The sequence below is a fragment of the Tenrec ecaudatus genome, chromosome 18 (assembly GCF_050624435.1).
Source record: "Tenrec ecaudatus isolate mTenEca1 chromosome 18, mTenEca1.hap1, whole genome shotgun sequence".
Taxonomy (NCBI): domain Eukaryota; kingdom Metazoa; phylum Chordata; class Mammalia; order Afrosoricida; family Tenrecidae; genus Tenrec; species Tenrec ecaudatus.
In genome coordinates, this window is record NC_134547.1 from 48,649,232 (window position 1) to 48,675,586 (window position 26,355).

At 54.2% G+C, this 26,355-nt stretch overlaps 1 protein-coding gene across 1 annotated transcript in view; it reads right to left on the minus strand.

Annotated features, from left to right (window-relative positions):
- The window catches only part of CNGB1 (cyclic nucleotide gated channel subunit beta 1), a 61,991-nt gene that overhangs the window by 22,481 nt on the left and 13,155 nt on the right, over positions 1 to 26,355 (minus strand). Inside the window, exons 9-16 of the mRNA XM_075536705.1 lie at positions 25,972 to 26,125; positions 21,408 to 21,488; positions 14,622 to 14,709; positions 13,924 to 13,960; positions 3,902 to 4,064; positions 2,572 to 2,679; positions 2,123 to 2,280; positions 338 to 493 (exon numbers count right to left, since the gene is read on the minus strand). Coding sequence (XP_075392820.1) covers positions 338 to 493; positions 2,123 to 2,280; positions 2,572 to 2,679; positions 3,902 to 4,064; positions 13,924 to 13,960; positions 14,622 to 14,709; positions 21,408 to 21,488; positions 25,972 to 26,125 — 945 coding nt within the window. The remainder of the gene's footprint in view (positions 1 to 337; positions 494 to 2,122; positions 2,281 to 2,571; positions 2,680 to 3,901; positions 4,065 to 13,923; positions 13,961 to 14,621; positions 14,710 to 21,407; positions 21,489 to 25,971; positions 26,126 to 26,355) is intronic.

Consider the following 26,355-nt stretch of genomic DNA (forward strand, 5'->3'; position numbering starts at 1 on the left):
CGTCAGACGTGGGAAGAGCTTCTGCCCTTGGCTGCTCGGGGCAGGGAGGAACTAGTCTGAACCGAGTGGAAAGAAGGCTTCGCCAAGAGTCAGGAGACCCAGTCCTGGGCCACTAGCTAGCTGTGTCCTTAGATCAGTGAACTTCCCCGTCTATGAGTGTGCCCCGTGTTCCTACTCCAGGGGAGGGGGGTGGCTATATTTTTTAAAGAACCCGGTGAGGAAGTGTGGAGTCACTTTGAAAAGTGTGAGCAGTCCCGAGCCTTGGCCATCCATCGCCTCCCCTCCACTGTCCTCCCCGCGTCCCCCCCGGCCCTCTCCCAGCAGCCCCTGCACTCACTGGTCAGCGGGTCGATGCTCTGGGGAAACTGGTACTTCTTCCAGGGCCGGCGTTTGAACTTGCAACACAGCATCTCACAGTAGTGCTCCTCCTCCTGCTGCCCCACGTCAACCGGCTTCGCGTCTGGGGCCGGCTCGGGGGCTTTCTTGGCTGGAGCTATGGGATGCGATGGTGACCGTCTGACCCAGACCTGGGCCCAGGCAGCAGGTGCAGAGAGATGACTCCTAACCACAGACCCTAAACTGGAGCCGAAGGAACCTTGGCACCCTCCCACCACCAACTGTGTGGGAGAGACCCAGAGTGGAGCCCAGTCTCCCTCCAGATGCCAATCTCAAACTGCTCCTTGGGAGCTGCCCCAAGAGAGGGACTTGTGAGAAAGCTGGGTATTTCCATTCGGTTTCTGTTTATCGGTCTGAATGTGAGCCACTTTGGTTCTCTCTGGTGGGTGTGGGTACCTAGAGCTCCCCACACCAAGCGCAGAGTGTTGAGGGGACCTAGGGCATGTGGAAATCGGGGAAATGGTGCTTCCACTTTCTCATGAGCAGAAATATCATTTTTCTCCTCTAACATGAAAGACTGGATGGTATATAGTAGCATCCCCTGTGCATCTATGATGATACCTGTGGGTGATCAGGGTATTGGCTCTTATAGGTTCACTATTGCTATGTTTCTAGCTTTATGATGGAGGAGTCTGGCCTTGCCAGCTCTATCACGAGGGCCATGAGTTCCAAGGCACAGGAAGACCTAGAAAACCCTCCCTGACAAGAGGGGGAGGGTTCCCTCCTGGCCTCTGGAAAGTAAGGTAACTTTCATGTAGCACCATAAGAATCTTCAAACCGGGGCCTGTGAACAACCAGATTCTGACAGCTGTGACACTGTCTGAATATGAACGCATCCGAGCTGGGCCCACCCACAGTCAGCAGGAACTAGCAGAAGGCTCAGTGAGGGCCTGAGCCCTGTGAAAGGGAGTGAAGTGCCACCAGGCCACCTCCCCCAGGTATGGATCTTTGTACACTCTGAGCCCCGAATTCAAAGAGATCAGGGGTCTCTCGTGCACCCGAACCATTTCCTTGGGGTCTGTGATAGGTACATTTATTGTGCCAACCTGGCCAATAGGAACATATGGAATTAATGAGGTCACAGTTTGATTGGAGGGCAAAGAGATATATGGCTCAGCAAGGCCTGCCCTTCTCTCTCTTGCTCTCTGGTGATCAGATCAATGTGAGGCTGCTTTAGCTAGTTCTCTGCATCAACTTGTGCAGTACACTACCTGTGGGACAGCCAACCCGTGGATCACGTCGCTAGAGCTTGAGGTTCCTTTAAGCCTTGCCTCATTGTGTGTACATTGCTTAAGCTTGAGGCTGGTGGATCCTGTCGGCTTGCATTGCTTCAGTTCGATATCCCATCCGGACCTGCTTTGCTAAGCTCCTGAGCTGCTGACTGTTGGTGCCCACCCTGCTGTTTGCTGCCTGTGGGCAGATTCTGCCTGCATTGCCCAAGGGAAGACTCAGCTGTCTGCTTCCTTGACCTTGGACCCGGCAGCTCTCATGAGTTGAAGGACTTCCAGTATATTAACTGTAGTGAGTTGAACTGAGTCCTCTGTTCTGCTATGTGGACGAATTAGCTGCTATATTCCTTCATGCTGTATAAAGCTATCCATATATATATTTATCTCATCATAAGTGTCCTGGTTTTGCTTCTCTAGAGAACCCTGCCTAACACAGGGCCACCTCATCATGAGAACTCCCACCCTCCTCCAACCAGACATCTCCCACCCAGACTCACAGGGCTTGGGGCTTTCCTCATCGGAGGTGACATCAGGGTCGATGAGTTTCTCCTTGACCTTCTCCGTCCGCTCCTTGAACAGCTTCACTAGCTCCTGCAGCCGGTCATTGATCACATCACTGTTCTGGCTGGCCGTGGAGAGGGCGCGGTCCTGGCCACTGCGGGAGCATCACCCACAACTGAAAGGGCTGACTAGGAAAAGACCCTGTGCCCTGAAGACCAGAGCCGGGCAGTGTCTGCCTCCATTTGCCCCCTGAGGTCAGAAACAGCAGACCCATTGCTGGCCATGGACCCAGCTGGGTTCAGAGTCCATGGCCCCGCTGGAGACGCTGTCCTGCTCCGGGCTGTCCAGGAGCAGCCTGTGGTGAAAAGCTGCATGACCCCACACAACTCCCCTCTCCCACTCACCTCCACCCAGCCTCCCAGCTCCCTGACGGTGGCCCCCTTACTCTGTCCCCTGTGGGCTGGAGGGATCTGACCAGGCAGCCGCCGGGGACGCAGCTGGTGACAGTGCCTTGAGTTCTTCCACCTCATCCTCATGGGAGGGCAGCTTCTTCCTGCATGCATGCAAGTGGAAGGACCCTCAGCCTAGGGCAGGGAAACTGCTGGACCTGCAGGTCACCTGGCTCCTCTGCAGCCCAAGGGTTCGCCTGTGCCTGGTGGATAAACCATCCTGATGGCAAAGAGGGAGGTGCCCAGGGCTCTCTCTCAGGGGTTAGACTCTGCCTCTGTTCACTGTGCCAGCATGGTGGTTCACAGCATTGACCTGATATCCTTGACACTTCCTTCACCTTAGGCAAGTTACAGATACTTTCTGAGCTGCCTCAGTTTCCCCCTCTGGAAAATGGGGCTAGCCTGCCCAACGAAATTGGGCCTCAGCTTAAGTGCCCTTTCTTTTCCCCTCCCCCTCCCAGTCTAAAGTCCTCCCTCTCTGGCTGGTCCCACCCACTCCCCACTCTTATCACACACACCCCTTCGTGGTCAGCCACCAGGGCAGGCCTAAAGGCGCATGGCTCATCTCCTTAAGGCCCTCCTCAGAGCTCGGCCTCACCTGTCCTTCCAGAGCTGCCTCGACCAGTGAGTGTTGGAGAAGGCTGAGCAGCTCTATCTGCTACATCTGAGCCTCCCCACCCCCTGCCCCCCTACCCCACCCCCACCCCACCCACAAGGCATCTGTGCTGCACGCCATGGGTACCACACTACATCCACTGACTCCCTGATGGAAGATGCCCGTGAGAGGGCTTCTCAAGCCCACCCAGCTCCCACAGCCGGTGGGCTGTCACACAGCCAGCAGAGTGAGTGTTAGGGAGAGAGTCCCACCACACAGGACAAAAAGCCTTCAAACTCACTGCCATCGTGTCGATGCCGACTCATAGCGACCCCATGTTCAGGATAGAACTGCCTCTGTGAGTTTCTCAGACTGTAACGGTTGACGGAGTAGAAAGCCCCGTCTTTCTCCCTTGGAGAGGCCAGTGGTTTCAAACCGCAGACCTCGCAGGCTGTAGCCCAACATGTAAGCCAGCAGGGTGCAGAGATGAGCCCCTCCCCTTTATTGTCCCTTCTACATGGCAGCTGAGGGTTTTAAGACCGCACTTGCTTGGAACTCACAGCCAAGAGTGGCAGAACAGGGGAGGGGAGGGGAGCCTCCTCCAGGTCCTGACACCAACTTGCCATGTGACCTTGGGCCCACCCACTTCCCCTCTTTGGCCTCAGTTCTCTCCTCTGTGCCCTGAACAGGATCATTGTGCTAGAAAGGCCACGAGAAGCGTCAAGGGTGACCTGTGGGTGCCCATGGCTGAGCCTGGGACCGTGAGGGTGTCAGATTTGGCAGGAGAAGGTGTCGGCTGGACAGGCGAGGGCGGACTTTCTTCCACGATGAGCGGGAGACTGTTGGCGTCAGCATCCTCCACCTGCACCTCGGGGTGCTCACTCGTGGCAGGCACTGGGTGGGGAGTGGAGGAGAAGAGACCGTCAGAGTGGGAAAGTCACGTTGCAGAAAGCCTGTGTGAGCGGCCCCAGGTAAGATCCATGCAAGGGCTCAGATCCAGGTCCCGCCAAGCAGCACAGCCACCCAGCCACCAGCCCGGAGACACACCAGGAGCCACGACGTCACAGAAGCTCTGAGCACAGGCCAGCTCTCCAAAGCGCAGCCCGGCTTCCCTGAGCCTAGAACTCAATGATGGCATTGACATCGGGGGGGCAGCACTCAGAGGCCTGGGGGCCCTAGGGAAGCAGGAGTCCTCAGGGGCTGACCCAGAACAACTGTGTGTTCCTGGATCTGCCGGGTTCCCTCTAGCAGCCTCCATTTCCCCTTCCCAAGGCCTGTCGGAGGGAGACCAGGAGGGCGCACCTGGTCTCGACTGGAGCCCCTGGACTAACAGGCTGCCTCTGGGGTCTGTGGTTATCGTGAGGAGAGCATTTGGAACACCCTCTGTTTGGGAACGTGGTTTGGGACTGCCTGCCTGGTACACAGGCCAGGCTCCTCCCTGGACTTCTGAGTGGCCTGTCACCATGTCCCAAGAGCCAGGTCTTTCCTGGGGAGCTCTGCCTGGAGCTCCACTGATCTCCCAGGGACTGGGGAGCCAGATCTGCCCCCAGCCAAGCTCACAAATTGCTGAGGGGGCTGGGATGGTCCCTGACCAGTTTCCCCATCACGCCAGGGCAGGACCTGCACCCAAGAGCAGTAGGGCACAGGCACTGGGCACCAACAGGACAGGGATATGCCCTCCGGAAAGGGTCTGGTCCCATGGGAAGCTCCACCACTCTCGGGGTTGCTTTATGTTCTTTACAGCTCGGTAGGAGGGGCTGAAGGACGCCTGAGACAGTCTCGCTGGAGGAAGGAGGAGGAACAGGAATTGGGGATTTGAAAACATGGGAGAACGTTTGCCCTGACGAACCAGAGCCTCCCCAGGCTGTGAGAGGAAGAGAGAGTGTCAGTTGGAGGGGGTCCCTTCCTACTCCCCAGCAGCCTGGAGAGCTGATCTTCAGGAGATGGGGGGCCAGAGGGAGTCCCTTCCCAAATGCTCAGGCCCCATCGGGTCTCCCAAGCTGGTCTCTGGCACCCAGGATGCCTCCCCAGGAGCCTGGGAGGGACGGGTGCCTTGTCCTGGATCAGAGTATGCAGTGGCTTGCCCCCAAGAGAGGGGGGTACACTCCCCGGTGGCTGTCTCATTTCCCACCGGCTTGCCAGAGTGGGAGGTGGAAGTGGTTTATCTGATATCGACTGAGAGCATAATGCTGTTAAAAGCAGGAAGGGCAATGTTGCATGTCCTCGGTTTAGAACATAGTTCCCACTGTGAAGCACTTCCGACATGCCTGCAGGCATTTGTTCCGCTAAATATGAGGGACTTTGTGCCCTTGGAGAGCAAGTGAAAAAGCACTGTGAGGGTAGGCGGAGAAGCCTTCCGTAAACTGAAATATCAAACGAGACCCCGCGGTTTCTCAGCAAATCCTCCCTCGAGGTCAGTGCACGTCTATGGACGGTGTTCCATCGCTCGAACCCGCCCCCCAACAAGTCTGCGCTCTTGATCGTCACCACAGCAAAACAGCAGTTTTGGCGGCATCCGCGGACCCAAGTCGTGGTTCGATGAAGGGTTTTTTGATTTGAGGAAGGAAACCAAGTCCGAAGGGACAAGATCGGGGCTGTGGGCTGCCGATGCAGTGAGGTTTCACAGCACAACTCTCGGAGGACAGCCCTTGTTGCTCTTGAAGGGCAGTATTTCGAGGGGGAACATTTCGGGGCACATCCCCCGCCCCCAGCCTTGTTCTCATCCACGCGGCTTTCCATTTGCTTAAAACTTCCTCCTAACAGGCTCTCGTGGCCCTACTGCCATGGCCATACTGCCGTGGCCACACTGCCGTGGCCACACTGCCGTGGCCATAGTGTGTCCATTGAAATAGAACAGTCGCCATGGCCTTCTGGACCCGCCTCTCTGCCTTGAACTGAACTGGCCTGCAGATCCCTTCCAAAACCTTGTTCTGCTCAGACCTTCCCTGCATTGTCTTGGAACTTACAAGCCTTGTCCCCACTTACAAAGTCATTCCACCGATGGAACCAAAAGCTTGCCGAAGCCAAGACGTTCACTTCAAATGCCACACGCCCGAGCCACGCGAGCTCTCAGCTCCAGGAGCTATGACCCCGATGCCAACTCCACGTCTCCTCGGTCTTCTTCCACCCCTGCCGGACCTCGTCCACAGTGTTTCATTCGCCTGCGTGAAGGCTGACAGGCTTGCGTCTCTGGGCGTGGGTCTGCGGTCTTCTCAACCTCTCGATCCAGCTAGAAACCGTTGTTTCTTGGGGAGCCACGTGCCCATAAACCCATTGCAAAGCTTCAGTGACTTGGGACGTTTTGTTAACCTGAGTTTTGCTAACATCTTACATTAAGCCCTGAGCTCCAAATCGGGTGTTTCCAAGGCGCAAAAAGTATCCCTTTCCTGAAGGTAATATTCTAATGGGACTAAGACCAGAGCATGGCTGAGAGAACTTATCTGTAGCCATCCACAGCTTCAAGACAAACTCCGGCATGTTTTGTTTGGAATAAACCGTGATGTGTACGCACAAGGGCCCTGGTCGTGATTGAGACTTACCGATGTACATTCACTCAAACAAAAGGATGCAGAAGCCGGATGTGGTGTCGGGCAGAAATCTGTCAGGGAGGGACAACTGAAACATGTCCCACTCGTCATAATAAAGGGGGTGGGGGTACATGATACATACATACATACAAACGCCCAGAAGTACGAGGGAGCCTCGTCAAGTTCCTGCCTCCCGAGTGTCTCTGCAGCCATTCTTTTAACCTTCCCAGTCGCTCTGAGAGGTGACCGGGGTCCACGTCCCTCTTTTGTGGAGAGGGAATCCAATTGTGGTAGTTACATAATCTGTGGTCAACTTGAGACTTTCAGGTCATAGGTTGATCTCATTTGGAGGCGCTAAGGAGATACATAGATCGCTAGAGGCAGGACACATGCTCCCTCCCTGGGGGACGTTACTGAAGACCAGCCTGATGAAGCTGTGCGGATGATGCCAGAGCCCTGGAGCTGGAGGAGCCACGTGGAGACCCCTGCCAGCACTGAGATGCTTCCACTGCCGCTGGATCCACAAGACTTCCCACCCACTGGCCTGTGATCTTCTTGCATTCAGCATCATTGCATGTGTTGCATGAGTCTGAAGAAGGCTTTATAGATTGGTATCAGACATAGGGGCTAATATAGGACTAATGGACTTGATCTGGACTGAGCTAGGATATTTTCTCAATATTCAATTGCTCTTGTATATGACACTCTTTCCTATACACATTTGAGTGTCTATGGATTTGTTTCTGTAGTCTACCTGGACGGACACACCGATCTTCGCTGGCAAACCAGGATTCAGAATCAGGCAGAGTCACCAAGGGCCAGACCCCACTGAGGCCGATGGCCAGCAGAACCAGAGAGAGTCTCTATGAGAGAAGCCCTCAGCCCGGGAGGTGCCATGCCAAGCACTGAGAAGGGAAGGTGGTATCACCGTCCGGTGTGCCCACTCTAATCAGTCCCAATGTCTTGTCAGCAGTACTTTCCTGAGGGTGGGGCTCCCAGGTACAGTGAAGACACAGATGATGTTAGATGTCACAGACGAGGCAAGGGAAAGCACAGAATGAGCCCATGAGTCCATTTCCAGTCTGCCTCGGGTCCAGGCTGCGCAGCCTTCCCCTCCTCTTGGCCTGTGAGAGCAGCTGCCAAAGAGCCTTCAGCAACCCCCTCCATCTCTCGAGAAGCCATAGACACGGTTTTGTATCCTGTGCCTTTGTCCTCGTGGTTGCCTTCCGCTCCTGGCCAGGAAAGCACAGTCTACTGGGTAAACACATCTAATTAAAAAGCAAGTCCACTGGGTTACTGTGGAGGCAATCCAGACTTGTGGCCACCTTAGAGGACAGAGCAGAACTTCTCCAGAGGGTGTCTGAAGCTGTCATCTCCATGGGAGAAAACCCCCAGGTCATTCTCCCAAACAACGGCTGGCAGGTCTAACCTCCGACCTTTCCAGTGGGCTCAGCCACTTTGTCACAGAGCTCCTTCAAGAGAAATCGGCATCATGAGCGTCTTGTTACTGAGCACTGACCAATCAGTTCTGGCTCACAGTGACCCATGTACAACTGAAGGGAATTGTGATGGTTAAGAATTATGTCAACTGAACACTCCTTGGTCAGGGTAGGGGTGGAGCCCAACCTGTCAATCATGTCGCGGGGGGGGGGGGTGGCCTTTTGTATCAGAGTGGAATTCTCTGTGGCCCTTCGCTTTCTGCAAGAGCTGGACTTTGTGTCTGGTCCCTCCATCTCCCGTTGCAGCGCCTGTCAATCCCGGGAGCTGTCCTCGGATTACAGACGGTGGGTTCATTGGCCTGACTTTAGATTCATCGACCTCTGCACCCGCCAGCCTGTGACCACCCCCCACCAACTCTGCTTTGTCATCCTGCTTCCTGGTCATCAGCTTCCATGTGTCAGGAGAAGCCTGCCTTGAATTGAACTGGATTTAACTGCTTCTACTGTGGTGTAAGCTGTACAAATCTTGATATGAATCTCTTTCTACATGCAAACACATGCAAAGCACAAGAGTTCCTGGTTTGGCTTCTGTGGATGGAGAACCCAGCCTCACGCACAAACACTGCTCACTCCCATGCCACCGTCACAATCGTTATCTGGGAGCCCATCTTTGCAGCCAGTGACGACCGTCCCTCGAGGGTCTCCTCTTTGGGCTGAGCTGCTGCTTTACCAACATGTTCTTTTCCGGTGACTGGTCTCTTCCGATAACATGTCCAAAGAACACGACACACAGTCTCTCGCTGTAGCCTCGATACCAAAGAGCATGCTAGCTGTACTTCTTCCAAGACAGGTTTGTTTGCTCTTTGGCAGTCCGTGAGGCTCCAGTGTTCTCCACCAGCACTGTAATTCAAACACAGTAGTCCTTCCTCAGCCTGCCTTAGTGAACGCCCAGCTTCTACTTGCATAGGAAGCCATTGGGAATACCATGGCTCGGGGGTTGGGCACAGCCTAGTCCTCAAAAAGACATCCTTTCTCTTCAGCCCTTTAGAGAGGTCTTGTGCCGCCAGTTGACCCAGTGCAGTGCGTCATTTGATCTCTTGACTGCTGCTCCCATGAACCCTGACGGTGGGTCCAAGCAAAATGCAATCTTTGAAAGATCAACCTTCTTCTCTGTTGTTCGTATTGTCGCTATCACATTGTCTGTTGGTCCAGTGGTGAGGATTTTGGTTTCCCTTTTATGCTCTTTATGGATCCTGGTGTTCTGGACACTGTGATGTGAGGTGGTGTCGAAAACAGCAAAACTTGGGAGAGCTGATGGTTAGGGATTGTGGGAGTTGGGAAATCCTTAGGGCGAGTTGGTTGAGGGATTGCTCACTGGGAGGCCGAGGCTGGGGTGTCATCCCTGTCCTGGGAACGACCCACGTGTCATCACCCCACACTCTTTGCCTCCCCCAAGCCAAGAAAGGAGAAAACCCCTGCAGTGGGTTTCTTCCCACGGAATGCCCAGCTCTACCTGCTGGGACTGATGAGGAGGGTGTCACTGAAACAGAGGAAGCAAACAAAACCCAAAGGGACATGGGCGGGTCCGGCTTGAATGAAAGCAGAAAGTGAGAGGCATCAGCTCTGTCCCTGGGCAGCAAACAGCAGGAGCCCAAAGCCACTGCAGGGCCCTTGTCAGCATGCACTAGATCCAGACTGACCATCCCTCTGCACTGGTGCCTGGGGGCCCCTGACCTGCTGGTCTGTCTTCATAGGGAGCGTCACCTTTCCAGAGATGGCACTGACTGGGCCGATGTCAGCAGGTCTCAGAATGCCCCGCTCCCCACAGGCCCTCAAGATCAGTAACTTCCACTGCAGTGAGCCCCCACGTTTCTATTCAGCTCCTCGCTTGCTCCATTCCCCACCCCTCAAGCGTGTGGGCCTGGGGGTAGGATGACTTGCTTAGACTAGGGTGTGAGTGAGTGCCTACATAAAAATGGCTGATCTGCAGAGAGTCATGCAACACCCAAAGGAATAATTTGCTCGTCGTGGGACCGCAGGCATGGGGAGAAGAGATGAAAATGCCTGCTAGCCCCGACCACAGAGCAGGGCGAAGGCACTGGCCAGCAAAGCGAGAGGCGGCTTTCCCTGCGACCAGCTAGTGGGGCCACAGCATGGCCACGGTACCCACGCAGGAAGCCAGCACAAGCCAGGCCGAGCGACACACCACGGGCACAAGGCAGGCAAGGTCATGCTACCGAGGCGGCGGATGGAACTCCTGGTGGTCTTGGCGAAGCTGGAATTGGACAAGGCTGTCCTCCGGGAGATGAGGATGGGGATGCGAGTGGCTGGGGGTCGGTAGCTGGGCACATTGGGGAGGTGCTCTGCCAGGCTCGGAGGGGCAGGCCCAGGGACCGCCTGGCCAGGTGGCTGATCCTGCACCAGGCGATTCAGCTCCACATTCCGGCTTGGGTTAGCCATGGTGCCAGGCCGGCAGAGGCGAGGCCCAGAGCACTGCAAGGGAGAAGACAGCATTGGGGGCGGGGGGGGGAGGGGGCGGGATAGGTAGGAGGTCCCTCCCCACAGTGCTGTCACTGACTGCCTGGGGTCTGACGGAGCCCACAGCAGCTCCACTGAGGTCACTCTTGTCCCGGGAGCTTCCTAGCTAACACAATCAGGAAGTCAAGGGCCCCTCACCGCCCCTGCCCTTGCTGCTAACCAACCACCAGCTGCACTTTCCGCCTCACACAGAAAGCACAGGAGAATCAAAGAGCCTGGAACTCCTGCCATCATAGACTCGGACCCACAGAACCGGGAACTCGCACCTTCTGAGCCTGCTAGAATTTTCCATCCCCCAAACCCTGGAGGCCAATCATTCTACTTCCATCCAGAAGCAGTAGATGTTTTGGGGACCTTGGTCCTCAAACTGGGCCCTACCCTGGAATCACCTGGTGGGGGGCTAGGGGGAGGGTGGTTTACAACTGCTAATTCCCAGGCCCATCCGGAGTTTGAGGAGAGCCTGACACTAAGATTCCTTTAATCTCCCCAAGTAGTTCCAACCTACGGTACTGTCTACTATGCGAGGTCCGCGCCTCACACGCTCACGGGTAGACAAGCAAGGGGGAGTTGTGGTCGAAATGCAGATTCTGATCCAGCGGGTGGGGTGGGGTGGGGCCCAAGGGTGAGCTTGCATTTGTCACTGGCTCCCAGCTGAGGAACAATGTATGCCAACTGGGCGTGCCTTGGGTTTCTCAAAGTGGGGTTCCCAGACCGCCTGCCTCTACTCATCTGCGGGAGGCATGGAAAACTGGATGCTTCTCCTGCCTGTGCCCCCAACTCTGAATCTGCCCCCGGAGCTCCTGATGCCACTGAAGTCTGGGAGGCCCTGCTTGGCTCCACACCGTGAGGACCCCCAGAAGCTGCTTCCCGGAGTCATTCACTGGACTCGCAGAGACTGGGCCCCGTGGGGGCCTGGGACAGCAGCCGCCTGAGCAGAGGTGCCCCGAGCTGATGGTGTCAGCAGGATTACAAATGGGCGTCAGTCCTGACTGGCCTGACTGACATGCACCACAGCCATGCCGCCCACAGCAGAGAAGTTCCTGTATAGGGCAATGGTTAAAGCTCTCTGCCAAGAATCAGAAGGTCAGTGGTTCGAAGCCATCAGGTGCTCCTGGGGAGAACGATGAGGCTGTCTGTTCCTATCAATACGGGCAGTCCTGAAAATCCAAAAGGGGGCTTCTGCTCTGTGTGGTGAGGCAGCCAGTCCCTGGGATGGACTTAGTCGGCAGTGGGTAGCTGAGTGAGCCCAGGTTAAAACACTAACCCAACGGGCTGGGTTCCAGCCAATCCCCAGGGGACCTGGCAGCCAGCCCTCTGGGCAGTTCTAGTCAGCCCTCGGGGCTGTGGCGGGGAGTTGGCATCTACACCGCGGCAGGGCGTGGCTTTGGGGGCTTGGGCCTTTGGGTTTGCCAACTTGGTGATTAGCAGCCCAATGGGCAACCATGCCACTGCCAGGGCTCCGATAGGCACACATTCCAAAAATCCCAGACTCACTGGCATCGTGTTGATGGCGACTCGTAGCAACCCTACAGGGATGCCCCTGTGAGTTTCTGAGACTGTCATTCTTTTTTTATTCTTATTTTTAATCATTTTATTGGGGGCTCCTACAATTCTTATCACAATCTATCCATCCATCCATCCATCCATCCATCCATCCATCCATCCATCCATCCATCCATCCATTGTGTCGAGCACATTTGTACATTTGTTGCCATCATCTTCAAAACAGTTTCTCTCTACGTGAACCCTGGGTGAGAGTCACTCTTTCAGGGAGTAGAAAGCTTTGTCTTTCTTCTGCAGAGTGGCTGGTGGTTTGGAATTGGTTTCGAACTGTGGACTTGGTGGCTACCAGCCCAACTCTTAACCACGATGGTGCCAGGAGGCCTTGCCGGGACAATCCCCTGATTTTCCTGATTCGAGAGCACAAAGGTCGGGAACCCAGGCCGGGGGCCACCCGCAGTAGGAGGAAGGAGTCTAATCTGGCCACACCCCTCCCAAATTCCTGAATCTGGACGTCTGCGGCTGGAGGTGCCTGGGGTGTGAACTCCTACACTGCACAGCCCCTGTCCTGTGACCCCCTCAACTCTTGTTCCCGCCCATCCTGGGGTTCTCAGGGCTGAGGGGCGGAGGATAAAGAGTAGCGAGGCCATGGGCTGGGGCCCTTGTGGAAATCCTAGCAGGAGGAAAGCTCACAAGCCAGTCAGGGTGCAGTATGGCCCCGATGAAACACAGCTTTCCTCTAGTTTTTTAATGTTTCCTGCCCCCACTATCAGGACCCCAATTCTACTTAACAAATCCAGCAGATCAGAGCATGTACACTGGTACAGATAGAGCTGGAAATGCAGGGAATCCAGGACAGATAAACCCCTCAGGATTAATAATGAGAGTAGTGATACTAGGAGGGGAAGGGGAAGGTGGGGGGAGAAAAGGGGAACTGATCACAATAATCTTCATATAACCCCCTCCTAGGGGGACACACACAGAAAAGTGGGTGAAGGGAGACATTGGTCAGTGTAAGACATGGGGGAAAAAATTATAAATTATCAAGGGTTCATGTGGGAGGGAGGGTGGGGGAAGGGGAAAATGAGCTGATACCAAGGGCTCAAGTTGAAAGAAAATGTTTGAAAATGATGCTGGCCACATATGCACACATGTGCTTGGCACAATGAATGGGTGTGTGGATCGGGATAAAAGCTGTACCAGCCCCCAGTAAAATGCTTTACAAAGGAAAAAGAAAATTGGAGGCAGGACGAGCCCCTTGTGGCTTGCTGGGCCCAGTATTCACTCAGAGAGCTAAGCGTGAGTCAAGTGCTCACTGCGGGGAGCCCACAGCTGCACTCCCCAAGGCAGGAGGGGTGCAGGAGGGGCTCTGGGAGTCCTGGCAGTTCCCCTCCTAAACCCCCAAACCAAACTCCCTGCCACTGAGCTGATTCCTGCTCATAGCAACCCTATAGGGCGGGGTAGAACTGCCCCTGTGGGTTTATAAGACTGTAACTCTGTACAGGAGCCAAAAGCCTCATCTTTCTCCCGAAGAGCAGCTGGTGGTTTTGAACTGCTGACCCTGAAGGCTAGGCACCAGAGCTCTAAGAGGCAGTCCCCTAGGACTCCTGAGACAGTTCTCTGATCAGGCCCTACAGTGATGCCTGAGGACCTGCTAGGAGAGAAGGAAGGGGTTTCCCCTGCAGGGGACTTCCCTGGACATCCTGGAGGTTACGATCAGACCACCCCCACCCTGCCACACACACCTACCTCCTGAGCCAGAGGCTGGTGCCTCCTCCTGAAGCTCCTGCAAAACAGAAGAGGAAACATGGTCCCTCCCACCCCACCCACCCAAACCAGCCCTCCACCTGCTCAGCCCTCAGTGGACCTCCAGGTCCCAATCCTCCTCCTCGCCCTGACCCCCCTGTCACACCCTGCCACACCACTACCTGGGGCACTCAGGGGGTGGCCTCCAACCTGCAGAAGGGCGTTGCACACAGGAACCCCAACACCCTACCTCATGAGGTACTGGGGCTCCCCATGCAGCCTGTACAGGTGGGGACAAAGCTTCTGAAACAGCTCCCGGGCAACCTATCCACTTGTCCCTCCCACCGGGCACCGTCCTTCACAGAGAACAAGCCCTTAGGGACCTCCCACACCCCCGGGAAGTGTTTTCAGCGCCATTTGACCACAGTGACCACGGAGGCCCAGAGCAGGGAGGCAATTTGCCCAGAGTCACACAGCCACGGTGAAGATGGCAGCTAACTGCCCTCCCAAAGCCACCTCACCCAAGTTCCTTCTGGTACCCTCTGACCCCTGGAATGAGTGAGGGATCCTGGTGCCCCGCACCCGCCTCCTCCCCAGAGGAAAATCGCCCTGACGACGAAGGGGACAGGCCCTTAGCCGCTTCCCCTGATGGCAGCCCAGGCCTCAGGTTCCCCAGTCCCACCCTGGCACCTGGTCTGTACCTGGTGTGAGTCCCTGTGGTGCTGGGTCCTGGTTACTCCACTCTGGTCCACCCCTGTCTGTACCACCAGACAGCTATCCAGCAGAACACTGCGACCCCGGGGGCAGGAGGAAAGACTAGAGTTAGGGGTGGTAATGGCCTCCAGAGTCCAGCTGAGTGGCAGGTTCTGTGCCAGGGCCAGGAGTCACAGGGAGGCCCACGAAAAGGCCCTCCCTCCCAGAAGGCTCCCAGACCCATGGGCAGCAGAACAAGACACCGCTAAACTGCCAGCCAGGGTGAGACAGAGGACACAGCCCCAATCCGCCAAGCAGGGAAGGCTTCCCTGAGGAGGTGGCTGACCTTGAGGGCGCCGAGAAGGAAAACACAGAGAAATGAACATGCCTGGCTGAAAACACACATCAAATGACCCCACACCAGTCAACACTCAAGCCGCCCTGCTCCTCTCTGTTCCGTGCAGGGTGATCAGAGTCCCTGCCAGGCCGCTGAGGGAGGCAAATGGGCTGCTGGGCAGGCGTCCCTGAGGGAGGCCCTGGGCATGGGGTCACAGCAGCAGAGCACCTGCGCTCATCGGCCCGGGCAGGCCTGACTGGCGTGGCCTCTGATTTTGAGAGGAGTCTGAAACTCGGGGTTCTTTAGGTGAAATCTCCCCATCATCAGAGGTGGGTGATTAACTCAGATGAAGATGCAGATGCAAACGTACATCATCTTTGTAAGCACCTGTCTCCAGGCTAAGCTGGGCCCTAGCAGGCCTGTGTAGGGCCTCTGGGTGAAAGGATGCCACAGACCCAGGGGATCATCTCATTTCTGCAGTTTGAATGAAATCTAGCTTCCAGGTGCAGCTGGGGGAGGAAGCCAGTCCATAGTCTCCCCACCCACCCCCAAGCCTATCCCTCATTATAGCATACACACCCAGAGGGCTGAGGAGGGGAGGAGGCAAGGAGCTGGGTTACCCCGGATGGTGGGGCCCAGCAGGCCCAGAAGTCAGTAAGGGTGGCCTAGGAACCCCAGCAGCATGCATGGGGCCAGGCACGGTGCCCACGGCGCTGCCCACAGCATCTCCCAAACCCACCTGTCAGCCTGGGCCCACTCCAGCTTAGAAAACACAGTCCCCCAGTGGCCAGGGGGGCCTGTCCCCCTCACAACGGCAAGTGGAGGCCTCGCTGAGAAGGACTTCGGTGTGTCTGACCCCAAAGCCACGTTCTTGGTTGAAGCTGCATTTTGGAGGTTACATGGTTACATTGAGGCAGTGGGTTTGAGTCTGTGTCCTTGCTGTTAGCTCCCAAGTCATGGTGGACCCTTCATAGCCCGGTCGGCCACCTGGATGCACAGGGTCATGACTGGCTGGTCTTTCAGACATAGATTGACAGGCCTTTCTTAAAACATGTTCAGGCCATAGCGACAGGCAAACACCCAGTGACTCTTCACTACGACACTCACGAGTTGGGCCCTTACGAGCCCACTCCACCCCTGCTCCCGAGTGTCTCCAGGGCCCCTTCACCTGGCAACATGGAGCAGGAAGGCAGGTGTCTGGGTGCCCCAAACACCCAACTCATCCCCTACCCCTCTGCTCCTGAGATACTTCTACTGTGAGGGTCCCCCAATTCTCAGAGCAACACTCGACCCAACCCAGGAGGAGCCAGATCTCCTTTTAAAAGTCCAGGTCATGGAAGCAGGGCCCCAGGCACCAAGGCCTCCCAGAACCCCTGCTATCAATTTTTTTAAAAAGTTAAAAATCTCATTATAGGACTGCATTCATATGAAGATTAACACTAATATCATATTGTACAAGTAATCTCATCACTCTAAGTGTTGATGTTTTCGGTAAGAGTGAAACATTTGGGGGGTGGGAGGCCTGTAAGGTCAGCAGTTCGAAACCACCAGCCGCTCCTGGGGAGAAAGACCACGCTTTCTACTCCCAGAAACAGTGAGGGTCTCGGAAACGCACCAGGGCAGTTCCACCCTGTCTAACTGGGTCACGGTGCGTCGGCATGGGCCTGATGGCAGGACATTTGTTTGGGAGCCCCTCGTGAAGCAAGCTAAGGGGAGAAGTTCAGGTTCTCCAGTGGCACCCAGGAAGAAAGGACTTGCAGAAACTGCCCAAACGCTCTCCCTGCCATCCAGTCCATGCCCACGCCTGGCCACTCTGCAGACAGGGCACTAATCACTGCCCTGTGTGTTTCTGAGATTGTACTCTCTGGGAGTAGAGAGCCTCATCTTTCCCCCGGGGAGTGGCTGGCGCTTTCAATCTGCTGACCGTGTGGCTCGCAGCCCGACACGTAACCACTACGCCACACAGAAAACTCGATGGCGGTGACTGGTCCCCCCAGAGGATGGCCTGCCGTTCAGCCGGGCTCTCAGTCTCAAAACGCAGTAAGCAAGTCTCCGATCAGCTATACTAAGGACTTCCTTTGAAGCTGCCTGACGTGGGAGAAAACCCCGGCTCTGTATTTGCTGACAGCCTAGGCGCCTGAACCTCAGTCTGCCCGTCTATGAAATGGGATATAATAGGATCTGCCAGGCAGGGTGCCCTTAACCTAAGGTGACCAGAGTCTAACATTGGTAAAGCGGGACACCATTGATAAAACTCAGATCCTGGTGAAATAGCCACATGGCAGCCGAAAACCGTATACCCTAGCTTGTCATGCATTCTTTCCAAAAATCGGGACTTTTTAAAAACGCCGTGGGACACGGGAAAAATTGTTAAAAACCAGGACTGTCCCGCCAAAAGCGGGATGTCTGGTCACCTTGCCTTAACGCAGTGTAGGGGGGAGGGGGCAGCAGTTAATTACTATTATTGTTCTTGTCGTTATCATTAATCCCAGAGGAGGTAGCTATCTGCTGGGTTAAGAATTTTTGCACAAACATCCCCAGCTATTCAGATGCCGACGGAGCCCAGAGGTGGCCCGGTCAGCATAGATAGGGGCTGTCTGGGTGCCAACGTCAATAACGTACCCCAAACCCCACCTTGCTCAGCCTGGATACAGCAGACTGGCGGCCTGTGGGAAGTTCCCAAGTCATGAGGATTTCCTAGCAGAGGGAAAGCCAGGCTGGTCTGCGTGGACAGCCCCTGGGAGGAGCGGCTGTCTGGAGCGTGGGCAAACCCGCTTCGCCTCCCCCAAGCCACCCAGCAGTCAGTGCCCCTCAAGTTAAAGTCCTCATGGTCACCTTCAGAGTCTCTGCCCCCACCACCACCCCAAGAAGGAAGGGCAGAGTGGGGGGACCCTGGAGAGCAGCAGGCACCTACTTGGGTCTCGCTGTCTTTGCCGACGAGGGTGCCCATGGTGCTGGCTTTCAGCTGGGGGCTGTGCCTCTCACTCCTGTCCTGGGGTGGCACATGCATGTGGGGGATTTGGAGGGCCCAGCCAGCACCGTGCCAATGAGGCAGCTCCAAAGCTGGAGCCTGGCTGGCTGGTGGCAGACAAGCCAGCCGTCCTTCCTGCCTCTAATCAGATTGAGGGCCTGTGCAGGGAACTCTGCAGAAGGCCCTCCGGGGAGGTCAGGTGGGGACCAAAAGGTGGTGGTTGCTAGGAAAAGCCCAGCTGTTGCCCTCAGAGACCAGGTTGCTAGGCGACCAGCTGCCCGTTTCCAGGGCCCTCACGTCATCAGTCACCCCTGTGCTTTCGCAAGGCCTCCCCAGCCTGTGACACCCAGCTACACCCGCACCAGGCCTTATGCTTGGTTGGCTCACGGGACAGGGACCCAAAATGTCCCAAGTTAAAAAACTCGGAGTCGAGGTGGGGGGATAAACTCAAGCCCTTTAAGTCTCTTAAAAGCATCCCCCCAAATCTTCTGAAAACCAAAGAGTAGTTTAGTTCAACTAGTAAGGAATGCTTGCCCAGGAGCCCCAGCCCTGCTAAGAACCGTCCAAAGGGGGCCTCGGAGACAAACCGCTCGGGGGGTAGTTGGGGGTGGAGGGGGAAAGGCCCACACAGAGAAGGAGAGCGAGGCCGGCGGTGAAACCATCAACAGTGTCGTAGAATTGGGGGGAAACTGTTCCGATGTGACGTGCAACTTCTCAAAAATAACCACCCCTGGATGCAAAACCACACTCCCTGCCACCGAGTCAATTCCGACCCGTAGCGACCCTATAGGACGCGTAGAACTGCCCTGGGGACTTCTGAGACTGGTACTCAGAGACGGAGAAGAAAGACTTTCCACCGTGGAGCAGCTGGTGGTTTTGAACTGCAGGATTTGCAGTTCGCAGCTCAGCACACAACCACCATGCTACCAGCATAAAATAAATCCTAGAAAGTGACATGAGTTACTGTTTAAAAGCATCTGGGGAAATAGTTGCCTAAGCGTGGGTGAGTCTGCCACACAAGTGGTTAACCCCATGTCGTGTGTGTGTGTGTGTGTGTGTGCAGGAGTGTAGGATGGGTATGTGCAGGTGTGCACACATGTACCTGTCTCGTAGCAGGTGCATGTTTGCACATGGATCTGTGGGGGGGGGTCTCTGTGTGTGCAGGCTTGTACATGCATGCGTGCACAGCCTAGGGTGTGGGGGTCTGTGTCTACATGCAGACATGCGTGTGCTTGCTGTGCACTGCATTAGGGGACCTTGTGAGCACATGGGCGCTTGTGTGAGTGTGTTTCAGCCCTAATCCCCCACGTGACTGATGGCAAGGCAGTGGGGAAGACAGGTTTTCGTGTCTCCGTGGTAGGCGCCCCGGCTTAGTTGAGGGGGACTGGCTCCCAGGTAGGGAAGGGAAAGCAGTGAGGGAACCCGGCACGCGATGATGGCAGCACACAGCGAGTAGGTCTTCACTGATTGGGAGGGAGGGCTCCCGCGGTGAAAGGGTGTAGGGAACTGCGTGTCTCCCTACCCTGGATTTCAGCCATGGATTTACTCTTGGTTTCCTGCCATACAAACTGCCCTGCGATTTTACTGCCCTTTGTCTCAATTCCCGCCAGAGGGTGGCTGCCTTGACCCTTGCTAGGACTGGTGCTCTTTCACTAGCAGCTGCTATTTTCATTGGTCAATACAGGACTGGTGGCATCTCCCCCAAGGCGTAAGGTATGCTTCATTAGCATACTTACCTGTTTGATCAGTTGCCCGCCATTTCTTCCTTATTTGGAGATGCACAACTATTGGCTACCTCAGTTGTACCTTATTTTACATGTGACGTAATGGTGCCCGCCCTTCGCTGGCTATTTAAACCTCTGCTCTCAGCTCAATAAATGAGGCTTGATCAGATTCCTGTCTTGCCTCCATCTCTCCGCGCCCTTGCCCATCTTCATTCCCAGTCCCTCTTTCAGGTATCCACGTTGTTGTTGTCCCACAGGATGGGACAAGAAGGCAGGCTTGCTCTGAGGGGACCCAGAAAGCAGAATGAGGGTTAGGCTACCGAAGCCATAGGGAAGTGAGCTTACTCTGGGTATAAGAAATCATTTCCCCCATCAGAGGTACACATGGATGGGAAGGAGAGCCTTTAGGAGGTCATGAGCTCCCCATCCCTGGAGGTAAGCAAGCAGACTGTGAGACATCTTATCCCAAATGGTATTCTGATGCCACTCTGAGGCCCCCACCTTGGGCTCTCCACTCGAGGTCCAGACCTGGGGCCCTGCCTGAGGAGCCCTGAGCTCTCTCTAGCAATACGGTCTCATCATCCTCCCTCATCTGCCCCATTTTCCTGGCGGTGACCCGAAGCCAGCTCCTGAGCCCATCTGGCTCGATGCAAAGTGATTCCGCGTGAACTGGATTAAACTCACTGCTGCTGAATCAATTCTGATCCACAGCAGCCCCACAGGCCAGTGTCAAACTGCCCCCTGGGGGTTCTGAGGCTTCAAGTCTTTAAGGAGAGAATGAAAGATCTCATTTTGCTACCTCGGAACAGCTGGTGGATTCAAACTGCTGAACTTTGGTTAGCAGCTCAATGTATAACCCACTACTCCACCAAGGCCCCTGTGAGGATGAGGGTTTCTAGAAGCAGATAGCTCCCAGCTCTGAAATCATGTGTTGGTCTCATGGTCTCACTACTTCCTGCCTAAGACTAAAAGTGACCTTCGGTGGTCAGGCAGGGCCCTGATGGTGTAGTGTTTACACGTTGGGCAGCTACCCAAAGGTGAGGAGTTCGCAATCTGCAGCAGCTCCTCGAGAGTAAGGTTGGACTTTCTACTCCCGTAGAGTTATACACGTTCAGAAACCCAGGGGCCAGTTCTACCCAGTCCTAAGGGTTCACTCGAGAGTCGGCATCAACCAGCAGCAGGTTGGCTTCGATGGGGTCAAGACTACCAGAGACCCCCAACAAGGCACTGGTCCCAGGCCGGGTCCCGTCACTTCCATTCTCAAAGACCACCTGTGTGACCACCCTACAGGGGGGCTATGTGTGTCCCTGTGTTTCTACCCAGAAGCAAAACTCTTACCCAGGTCACTCAGCTAAGAAGAGCAAAGCTTGGATGCCAACATCCAAGCTCCTAAGACTCGGGGAGGTGGGGTGTGATGCAGGAGGGACCCCAGTGGCAGAGTGGCAGGGACAAGGAACAATGCAAGGGCATGGTCGGTGACCGCACCTCCTCATTGCCTCTCCTGGCCTCAATCTCTCTCCAGCGCGACTGTTAGATGACCACTCCGTAGCTCATAGAGCTTCAGTGCCCCCCCATCTCTCCCTGGAAGTCAAGTTCAAGGACTTGGCAGTCCGGTCCCACTGCTTCTGTAGCATCAGCTCCCACCATCACCTCCAGCCTCTGTTCCCTGACCTTAAAAATAGTCTCCTTAAAAATAGTCCCTGGCTGGAAGCCAGCTCCACTGGGCACCCCTTAGCCAAGCAGAGCCACTCCTGGGTCTCACCTGGACTCTTCCTCCGCTTCCTCTTCCTCTTCCTCCACTTCCTCTTCTTCCTCTTCCTCCTCTTGAATCTGGGGCAGCTCCCTGAGATGGGGTCAGAGGCAGAAGGTAAGTGCCCTTCAGTCAGCTCCCCAGCCCCGCTCCCACTCCATTCTCTGTAAGATGCCCCCTCTACAGAATGCCCCAGCCCACTCTGGGGACTCCACCTTGGGTTCACCACTCCAGGTTGAGACCTGGGACCCCCGCCTGAGGTGCCCTGAGCTCTCTCTAGCAATGAGGGCTCATCATTCTCCCCCACCCCCACTTTCCTGACCTAAAGCCAGCTCCTGAGCCCATCTGGGCCTCAGTTTCCCCATTGATGTCCTGTCAGCCTGGGCTGGTGACTGCCAGAGCCCTCGCGTCTCTCAGAGTGGGCAACCATCACCCACCATGGCTGGTGGGAGGGGGGCTTGTTCCATGGCTTACAAGGCAAGGCGGCAATCACTGCCACGTGGTGGGGATGTACCCACCCCACCCCTATGACCTCAGAACCCAGTCCTGTGACCGCCGCCAGTCATGTCCATCTGCAAACACACATGCACTAAGTACAAAAGTCGTGCTATACCAAATTCCAGAAACTGTGACTATCCAAGTGTAAAACGACTGCTCCACAGATTTCCCCATCGCAGTCTGAGGACCAGGTTACCATCTCTCTAGCCTGCCACCAAGAGCTCTGTGCTCAGAAAAGGGGGTGAAGGGAGACGTTGCATGGGGCAAGATATGACAAAATAATAATTTATAAATTATCAAGGGTTCATGAGGGAGCGGGGAGCCGGGAGGGAGGGAAAAAAAGAGGACCTGATGCCAAGGGCTGAAGTGGAGAGCAAATGCTTTGAAAATGATGAGGGCAAAGAATGTACTGATGTGCTTTACACAATTGATGTATGGATGGCTTGTGATAAGAGTTATATGGGCCCCTAATAAAACGTTTAAAAAAAGAACTCTGCTCTTCAATGTAGTCGTTCGCATGGGCAGCTCGGGCATGCCCGGGGAACTCAAAGTGTCCCTCTGAATGTTCCCTGAGATTGGGGAACAAGAAAAAAAGTCTCAAAGGGCACTCTCAGGGCAGTGGGCAGCTCAGATGAATGTTCCCAGTGAACGTTTCCCTGGCAGCTTTTGGGACTCTCAGAGAATGAGAAGGTACATTGCTGTGATGGGGTTCGGGGGGCACCCCTCAGAGCAGCCTGACAGGTGTGATTGCCCTGCATCCTTCAAGACGATCTATCAAGAGGACCACCTGGGATTCTCAAAAAGCAGTCATCATCACCTCTGAGCTGGCCTCTCTGTCTTGATTGGCACCAGCCTGGCGGATCCCCGTGGAAGCCACTGTTTGATGGGACCTTGCTCTCTGGATCATGTTGGTAAATTCCCGGCTCTCTCCATTCCACAGAATGAGCCTCATTGGCGCTGATGTTGCTTAAAAGAAAGATGGAGCAATAAGCCGATCTTCCCCAAATGCTGTTGGCACGCAGCGAGCTGAAAGATTTCTCTGGCAAAGATGTTCACTTTAAATTGAACACGAGGGGCCACGAGATCTCAAGCTTCCGTCACTTGGAAGGGTAACTCTGTCGTCTCCTTCCTCTGGTGCCTAGACGTCAACCACAGTTTCTTCTTGCACGGAGGGGGGAGTTTCTGTTCTTCCTTCTAACACTCGAGCCCTCTGAAAACTATTGTTTTATGTTGGGCAGCATCTCAGTAAACTTGTTGCAAAGTTTTTAATGATTTGGGAAGATGGTCACTTGAGTTTTATGAACATTTTGATATTAGCCCTAACTTCAAAATTGTTTTTTTTCCATGGCACAAGAAATATTCTTTGCTATGCTATGTTTGTTTGTTCGTTTGTTTGTTTGAAGGCACACTAAGGAGGTGAGATAAGAGTTTGACTGAGCTACCCACTGATCGCAGCGATAGCTTCAAACACATTTTACTTGGAATAAGCTCATGCTTGCATGAACTAGACACTTAGACGCCTACTTTCATGTATTCTGCAAAGTTGTTTCTAGCAACAATATTTTGGATTCAACCTCAATATCCCTTAGTACGGGGCATGGTCCCTCCTTAGCATGGAATACTATGCAGGTGTGAACAATATGGAGGTGGTCTCTTGAGAAAATGCCAACATATATCATTAAATGAATATGCAGTGTGCACGGGGACCCTAGCTTGTGCACAAAAACATAAAGTGTACTAGGCTAGGTCCTCTAAAGAGGCAAGATTTACATACATGTATATAGATATGGCTATATAACCAAAAAGAACTGGAATTTTTTCCCCAAAGCTATGTATTTAAATTTATTTTACAAAACAATCTTATCGCCTTCAAAGTCCTCTCCATTATCCTTAATCCATTTGTCAGATCTGTGCTTCCATTCTGGGAAACATTTTTCAAAGCCATCTGTTTGGATGGCTGGCAGCACCTCCCTCATGTTTGTCTTCACCTCTTCTATGTCGTCGAATCCCTGTCCTTTCATGCCCCTCTGCATTTGCAGAAACAAAAAGAAGTCACACCCAGTGAGGTCAGGTGACTAAGGTGCATGGGACAAGAGAGGCATGCTACTTTATGCCAAAAACTGGTCACACTGAGGTGGCTGTGCAAGTAGGTGCATTGTCGTGGTGGCAAAATCAGTCCCCTGTCTGCCACAAGTCAGGCCTTTTTGTCACACACTGTTATGCAATCTTTTTAGAACCTCTAAATAGAAAGCTTGATTAACAATCTAACCTGGTGGAATGAACTCCAAATGCACTATGAGTCGGCATTTTCTTCCATTTGGGAAGTTGACAGACGCCCAGAACAAGGTTTGTCATCAATCAACATTTCACCTTTCTTAAAATTAGAAAATCACTCACAGACTTTAATTTTTCCCACAGCGCTGTCCTTGTAAGCTGTGTTCAACATCACAACAGTTTCTGTGGCATTTTTCCTGAGCAGGAAACAAAATTTCACAGCCACACGCTGTCCTCTTAAATAGTCTATCACAAAAAACAAGGTTCCAGTGAAACTGCTATTACAAAAAAATTCACTGTGACCAGAGAGAACCTTCCCAGGCGATGCCGCTGGGTGCGCTAACTCAGAGCAAGTTGTTCAAGGCTCGCCTATCATGACGAATGTTTACTATGAAAACTCTGCTCTGCCCAGCACAATTCCTGTTTGGGGGAGGGGGGTACTCCTCTGCGTGTGTGTGTGTGTGTGTGTGTGTGTATACACTATGAGCCATTTCCTTGATATAAATATCTTTAAATATACACATAGAAATTTTTACATAGTGATATATAAATAAAGAAATTTACATCAAGGAAGTGGTTCACGCCATTATAGAAACAAGTGAGTCCAGTGCAGTTTAAATCCATGGCTTTTCTGGACTCATGTGGCTGTCGGGGCTAACTAGTCAGGATGCAGGGAGACCACAGCTGGTGGATGCAGCGGCAGATGAATTCAAGATCAGCAGGTCAGATACCAGACTCCAAAGGATCCCATGGTTGGCAGCCAGGATGGTGGCCCGCTGGCTCAAGCCCAAAGTATCAGAGATCGATGAACCAGACACAGGATCCAGACCAGCCAAAATCGATGAAGCTCTCCGCAGTGTCTACTTAGGACTAGACTACACCCCAAGGAAACTTCCAGTCAGTTGCTCTCCACCCTAATCTTTTTTTAAATCATTTTATTAGGGGCTCATACAACTTTTATCACAATCCATACATACATCGATTGTGTAAAGCACATTTGTACATTCATTGCCCTCATCATTCTCAAAACATGTTCTCTCCACTTAAGCCCCTGGCATCAGGTCCTCATTTTCCCCCCTCCCTCCCCACTCTCCACTCCCTCATGAATCCTTGATAATTTATAAATTATTATTTTGTCATATCATGCCCTGTCCGACATCTCCCTTCACCCACTTTTTTTGTCCGTCCCCCAGGGAGGAGGTCACATGTAGATCCTTGTAATCGGTTCCCTCTTTCCAACCCATTCTCTCTCTAAACTAATCTTTTCACACTTGCTGGCTGCTCCAAGTGGATCACATCATGGAACTGATTACAGTAACGTGGGGATTACCAGGCTCTCACAGCCAAACCACCGAGAACACTGGCTGAGCCAAGTTGACCCAGGACGCAGCCATGACAGAAGGGGACCCCGCGCCTGTTAAGAACGTATGCCTTAGAGGCAAAAGCCTAGGGGAGGAGAGAAGAGGAGGTCAGCACGGCTTGATGGCGACAGGGCCGTGGGACCAAAGGGTGGGGGATGTAATTCATGCCACATGGGATGGTGCACTTATAAAACATTACAGTGGCAGCTTTTATATCTTCTCTCTATGGAACGCAATCCAACTTGTTTTCTGTTTTAATTCAGTAAAGGCTGCTAGGGACACCACCGATGTGGCTGCCCGGGAGGGAGTGGTCACCTGGCTGTTGGGGAGGGGCAGGCCTGGTTTCCCCTCTGTTCCCTTTCATGCCTGTGGGATTCCGTGCTACAGGCTGAGGTCCTTTTAAAATGAGAACTGCGGTGTCCCAGGATCCTCCAGTCCCTTACCTGGACGTCTCCTCCACGGCCCTGCTATCCTCCTGGTAAGCCTGAGCCTCCTCTGGGCTGGCGCTGCCGTCCCCAGGCTCCGCCTCTTCCCAGTCAGGGTCCACCTCCTCCAGAACCAGCTGGGCCTGCACTGGCCCTCCGGGGAGGATGCTGACTGCAGGGACACAGAAGGGGGGGTGGGGAGTGTGAACTCCGGGACCGTGGCCATCACCGGCAGAGCCTCTCAGTCAAGCAGTGAGGAGCAGGTTTTCAGCGGGGCCATGAGCAACTAGTCCAGGCTAGACCTTTGGGGCAAAGTCTACAATGATTCGTCCTGTCCCCTCCCCTTATTTTCTCCCCTCCTTTTTCTCTTCCAATGGAACGCTCGTTAAAATTAATCAAGTG